Below are 6,000 nucleotides of genomic sequence, written 5' to 3' on the forward strand. Positions count from 1 at the left end.
ACACACACACACACACACACTCCATCAGCCTTCCTCTGACACTCCAAATGAGTCTGAGTCACAACAGTGTTAGCTGTTCCTACATTTCTTTGACAAAAATAAATGTTAATTTTTAAAGATAGAACTCCCGTTTCATTACCTCCCAATTAAATTGCTTTAAGTCATTGCTGTAGGAATACTGGAGTTGCCCCTAAGATCACTTTCTTCCACTTAAAGATAACAAAAAATACCACTGAGAAGGAAACAGGAGAGAGGTTTTTAAATTTATTTTTTAATTGTAAGAGAATTGCTTTAAAATGTTGTTTTGGTTTCTGTCATACAACAACTTGAATCAGCCATAATTATATATATATATATATATATATGTATATAAACAAAGGTCCATCTAGTCAAAGCTTTGGTTTTTCCAGTAGTCATGTATGGATGTGAGAGTTGGACTATAAAGAAAGCTGAGCACTGAAGAACTGATGCTTTTGAACTGTGGTGTTGGAGAAGACTTGAGAGTCCCTTGGACAGCACGGAGATCCAACCGGTCCATCCTAAAGGAAATAAGTCCTGAATATTCTTTGGAAGGACAGATGCTGAAGACGAAACTCCAATACTTTAGCCACCTGATTTGAAGAACTAACTCATTTGAAAAGACCCTGATGCTGGGAATGATTGAAGGCAGGAGGAGAAGGGGACGACAGAGGATGAGATGGTTGGATGGCATCACCGACTCAATGGACATGAGTTTGAGTAAACTCCGGGAGTTGGCGATGGACAGGGAAGCCTGCCATCCTGCAGTCCATGGGGTCGCAAAGAGTCAGATCCGACTGAACTGGAACTGGAACTGGAGCTCCTCCCTCCTGAGCCTCCACCCCCTCCTCCCAGCCCACCCTTCTAGGTCATCACAGAGCACCAGGCTGGGCTCCCTGTGTTGTATAGCAACTTCCCACCTGCCGTCTGTTTTACACATGATAGTGTGTACATGTCGGTGCTACTTTCTGCACTCGTCCCACTCAGGAGAGGTTTTAAATGTTTAGAAATCGTAGGACGTTCTTAAAATCTTTGTCCTCTGGTCTTCCTGGCTTCTTTTCTTTAGTGAAGGCTCTGATCCTGCCACCCTATGGCCTGTAGTTCCTCACTTTAACTCCTCAAGAGAGAAATTTTTGGTCAGACAAGGAGCAATCTCATTTATTTTAAGTGGGTCATTTGAATTCCCAACTGAAGCAATCATTCCAAATATTGAAGTCTCTGGAACTGTTTGATTGCATTTTTCTTTTTTTGTCTTGTATCTCTTATTTTCAGGCTTGATTTCCCTCTCTGAACTCCATTCTGAACTGGCTCTTTGCATTTCATCTTTTCCTTTTCCATTGTAAAATAAAAAGAGGTAACATTTGTAGTCAACCCTCTGTGTGGTTAGATTTGGTCAGAGAAAGTTCTGTTTATGAGAGGGAGAATTTCTGAAAACTACTAAATTTGAATTAGCCCATTAACCCTAATTCATTCAATCTATCATCCAAGAGACTGACCCACAAATAAGTACATAGGAGCTAGTGAAAACTTAGCTGGAGCTCACTCTGTCCAGGCTCTGTGATCTAATTGGTTTGCCTTTTCTCTCAATAACCTTGTAGGTTGAAATTCTATCATATTACATATGGTAAAACTGATATAGAAAGGGTAAGGAACTTGCCTGAAGGCCTGTAACCACCAAGTGGTAGAAGATATTCAAGTCTTTTCTCAACCTTTTCATAGGCTGCTGCTGCTGCTAAGTCACTTCAGTCGTGTCCAACTCTGTGCGACCCCATAGATGGCAGCCCACCAGGCTCCCCCGTCCCTGGGATTCTCCAGACAAGAACACTGGAGTGGGTTGCCATTTCCTTCTCCAATGCATGAAAGTGAAAAGTGAAAGCGAAGCCGCTCAGTCGTGTCCGACTCGCAGCGATCCCGGGAACTGCAGCACCAGGCTCCTCCATCCATGGGATTTTCCAGGCAAGAGTACTGGAGTGGGGTGCCATTGCCTTCTCCGTTTTCATAGACAGCAAGGTATTAAGCCTGCACTTTTTGAAAGACATTTGGAGCTTAATAATTTTAAATTAAAGAAAGCTATGCTCTATATCCAATTAAAAATATGCTGCTGGATAAATGTAGAAGAAAAGAATGTGGGCAAGTGGGCTAAACCTTAACAAAGAACAAAATGTGGTGTTTATTTTGTGACTTAGAGGTCAGATGGAGTCCATTAGGAAAAACAAATCAACTTGGGAGTCAGAAAACCTATAAGAGTCCCATCCAGGCCCTTAACATCCCCAAGTGTTAGTTTCTTTGCCCCAAAAATGGGTATAATAGTTATGCATAGACTTATTATAAAGACTGAATAAGACACACACTATGGTCTTCCTATAAATAGTAAAAGGGCTGTAAAACAACTGATTTTTAATCACATCATTAGCATCTTGTTCATCACTCTTGCCAAAAAAACCGCCTGTCAATTTTTCAAACTATAGTTTTCACAACACTACTACAAAATACCTCCATTTTACAGGTGAGGAAGCCAGGGCTCAGAGACCAAGTGGTATTCCCAACACACATAGCTGGTAAATAACAGATACTCTTTTATTGGAACCCAGAGCTCATCTTAAACTCCCACTGCTAAACAAAATGATTTTCAGATTTTCAGCAGCTGTTGATTGACTAGGCAGGGAGGAGAAGCTTGTACTGTTTCCTCTACAAAATACCACAAGCAGCAAGTCAAAGGCGATCTTGCACTCAACTTTGGAAAAGTCCAGGAGTTTCTCAAGCTATAGAATTTTCAAGTTTCAAGGGACCTTTAAGAGCAATGGATTCTAGTCTGATCTCTTCCTTTTTCAGTTGGAGAATCGAAGTCCTTTAAGTTATACAACGCATTACTGGCTATATCCAGAGTGAGAATCCAGTCTCGTGCTTAGCTCATTCCTTTCAACCCGGGTGAATTTATAAAGGTGACACATAGCGCTTTACAATAGTTCTCATTCTTTCTGGGTTCCCTTTCTAGGCAATTCTTTAATTCTCAAGAGAAGTGCTATAGCACAATTTCTAAGGCTCCTAAGGGAAGGTAATAATCATTTTAAATGAAACTTGAGTATATTCTATGTGCCAGGCACTGTGGACAAGCACCTTCTGTTTTGCAGTATCTACCAAACTTCAGTTGTTTGAATGCTACCTTCATGATTTTTTTTTTGCCAAATCTACATATCATCTGTATAGTTATTAACTCAATATTTATCTTTATACTGCTTTTAAAGTTTTATCTAATTTAGCTGTATCCTGGGCTGTAATAGGAAACCATGAAATCCTAGCTAGTATTCCTTAAATATACATTATACAAACACACAGCTATTGATAGTAAACTGTCACCTGAGTTTCTCTAATATTATCTCATTTAATTACTCCCATACAGTAAAAGAAAGAAAGAAAGAAAGTAAAGTCGCTCAGTCGTGTCCAACTTTTGCGACCCCATGGACTGTAGCCTACTAGGCTCCTCCATCTGTGGGATTTTCTGGGCAAGGGTACTGGAGTGGGTTGCCATTTCCTTCTCCAGGGGATCTTCCCAACCCAGGTATCGAACCCAGGTGTCCCGCATTGCAGGCAGACACTTTACTGTCTGAGCTACTAGGGAAGCTCCATACAGTAAAGAACTATTATAATCCCTATCTCCCATACTATATCCTTATGTTCAATTCCAATGTGTTTTTAATTTGTTGCAAGAGAGAAAAACCATTTGAGAAAACATTACACAGACTAGTCAGAAAACAGAGCAAATATCCTTAAAATCTCAATTGGTGGATAGGCCAATTAAAAAAACTTAACCCCCATATCACAGCAGGTAGGCAACATTAGCACACTCGCAATCTAGGATCATGACCACAAAGCCTGTGCTCCCAGCCTTGTCACTTACTGACATGAAGGAAGGCTTGGCAGAGTAAATTACACCAGATCAGAACTCAGAGGTCCCTCCTCGAACACCCATTGTATGATTGTGATTTGGTTGGGGGACACTTATAAGGGAACAATAGCACTATACCCTTTCTCTTTTCAAGGTTTTATTTTGAAAAGTATTTTATCTACAGAGAAATTGACAGAGTAGTGCAGTGAGCACTCCATAGCCTTCACCTGTGTTCACCAATGCTTAGCCTTCACATTTGCTTCATTCTCACTGTGTGTGTCTGTGTGTGTTATTTTGGCAAATCGTTTGAAAATAAGTATCAGATATTTATGTCACTTTACTCCTAAATACTTCAGCATGTACTCACTAAGAAAAAGACATTCTCCTACTCCTACATAATTATAATACCATTATCATATCCAAGAATGTAGTAGTTATAAAATATTATCTAATATACCCACAATTTCTACCCCTATATTGTCCCTTGGAGCTGTTTTCTTCTTCCTTCCACAATCTAAGCTCACTTGTTGCATTTGGCTGTCAGTTCTTCTTTGTCTCTTTTAATCTAGAATAGTCCTTTTTAGTCTCCTTTAATCTAGACAGTCCTTCTCATATATTGATATTTTTGAAGATTTCAGGTCAGTTTCATGATGAGTTAGATTTGGCTTAAAGTGCCCTTTTTTGCACATTCCTTCAATAATATTGTTAGGCTGTACTACTCGAGAAAACATTACACAGGCTAGTCAGAAAACAGAGCAAGTATTCTTAAACTTCCAATTACTGAAAAAAAAATATGATTTTTTAGCGGCTAAATTAACTATCAATTGGCCAAAAGAAGAAGGGCTCATCTGCAGTAGCTACACCCAACATTCCCCAAATCTTCAGTATACTCGTACAGAATCCTCAATATGCTCACTGACTTGAACAGATTTCCCTACTCATGTCCTCAAATGGACATAATACAACTGTACCTTATCTTCTGTCATTTTATGGGCCGGAGTCCTCCTCTTAATTCCAGGTCTAGAGTGGCAGATGCAGTGGCCAGCTTCTGACTGTCCTTCTCCAGCTTTCTGAGACTAGTTATACATTAGAATAGGAGGGGCCAGGTAGGAGGCATGAGGCCAAGTCTAATCTTGGGCAGAGGTGAATATTGATGAGAATCTAATCAATAAATGCTTTGCCTCTGTTACCTGTGGCGTCAATGTTTTTGTTCCACCAGGAAAGAAAATGAGAGCAGGTTTCTTCAGTGTTAAGTTACAAACCAGAGATGGTTGTGTTTTAAGGCACTTGCTAAGTGTGGCAGTAACCAGGGGCAAGTGAAAAAGAAAGCTTATAGAGGCTTTTATAGAAAATGAGATATGTTGGGCTGCCCTGCTCTGTTGCAGGGACAAGAAAGACAGGCACACAGGAGGCACATGCCCTGCAGAGAACCATTGCTGTGGCGCTTCTGCTTCAGAGCCAGACTGTGTGGCCAGGGGTCACTGTAGGCTTGAGTGGTTATCTGAATGAATTTGGACAGTCATGAACTTGGGTTTGAATCTCACCATTTTACTAGTGGTGTGACCTTAAGCATGAGACTTTTCTGTGCCTTAGTTTTTTCACCTGACGAAAGAACAGAATATATACTTTATTGATTGGGTTAAATGTGGTAATATATGAAATAATAAGTGCTCAGCAAATGTTGGTTACTATTGTTTTTGCTATTACTGTTATTGGTTCAGTGTATGTCAGGAAGTACCTGTCAGGGGCAGTGGTGGAGAGGTCTCAAATAAACCTGCTCACAGGGCTTGGGCTTGTGCCCTCTGTGTATCCTCTGTGATGTCCAGTCCTTGTTGGGAGACAGGTGACATCTCATTTGGTTGAGCTTGAACTGTGTCTAGCAGAGAGTGTTACTGGTTCCACTGAGGCTCAACTGGAACCAGTGTCCAACAGAGAAAATGTAACAAACAGCCCCTAAATGAGGGGCTTTACAAAGAAACAAAGGGTGAGGATGCAAAGGAAACTCAGACTTCATTTGTCTTTTATTTCTCCGCCCTTTTTCCATTTCTGTCACTTCTATCAGATAATGCAAGTGAGTCAATAATTCATTTCAAATC

General features: G+C 40.4%; 1 protein-coding gene across 1 annotated transcript in view; it reads right to left on the minus strand.

Annotated features, from left to right (window-relative positions):
- Positions 1 to 4,980, minus strand: part of SLC2A2 (solute carrier family 2 (facilitated glucose transporter), member 2) — a 30,480-nt gene extending 25,500 nt beyond the window's left edge. Inside the window, exon 1 of the mRNA XM_010835240.1 lies at positions 4,876 to 4,980. Coding sequence (XP_010833542.1) covers positions 4,876 to 4,890 — 15 coding nt within the window. The 5' untranslated portion in view covers positions 4,891 to 4,980. The remainder of the gene's footprint in view (positions 1 to 4,875) is intronic.
- Positions 4,981 to 6,000: the final 1,020 nt, after the last annotated feature.

The sequence above is a fragment of the Bison bison genome, unplaced genomic scaffold (genome assembly GCF_000754665.1).
Source record: "Bison bison bison isolate TAMUID 2011002044 unplaced genomic scaffold, Bison_UMD1.0 scf7180017864040, whole genome shotgun sequence".
Taxonomy (NCBI): Eukaryota; Metazoa; Chordata; class Mammalia; order Artiodactyla; family Bovidae; genus Bison; species Bison bison.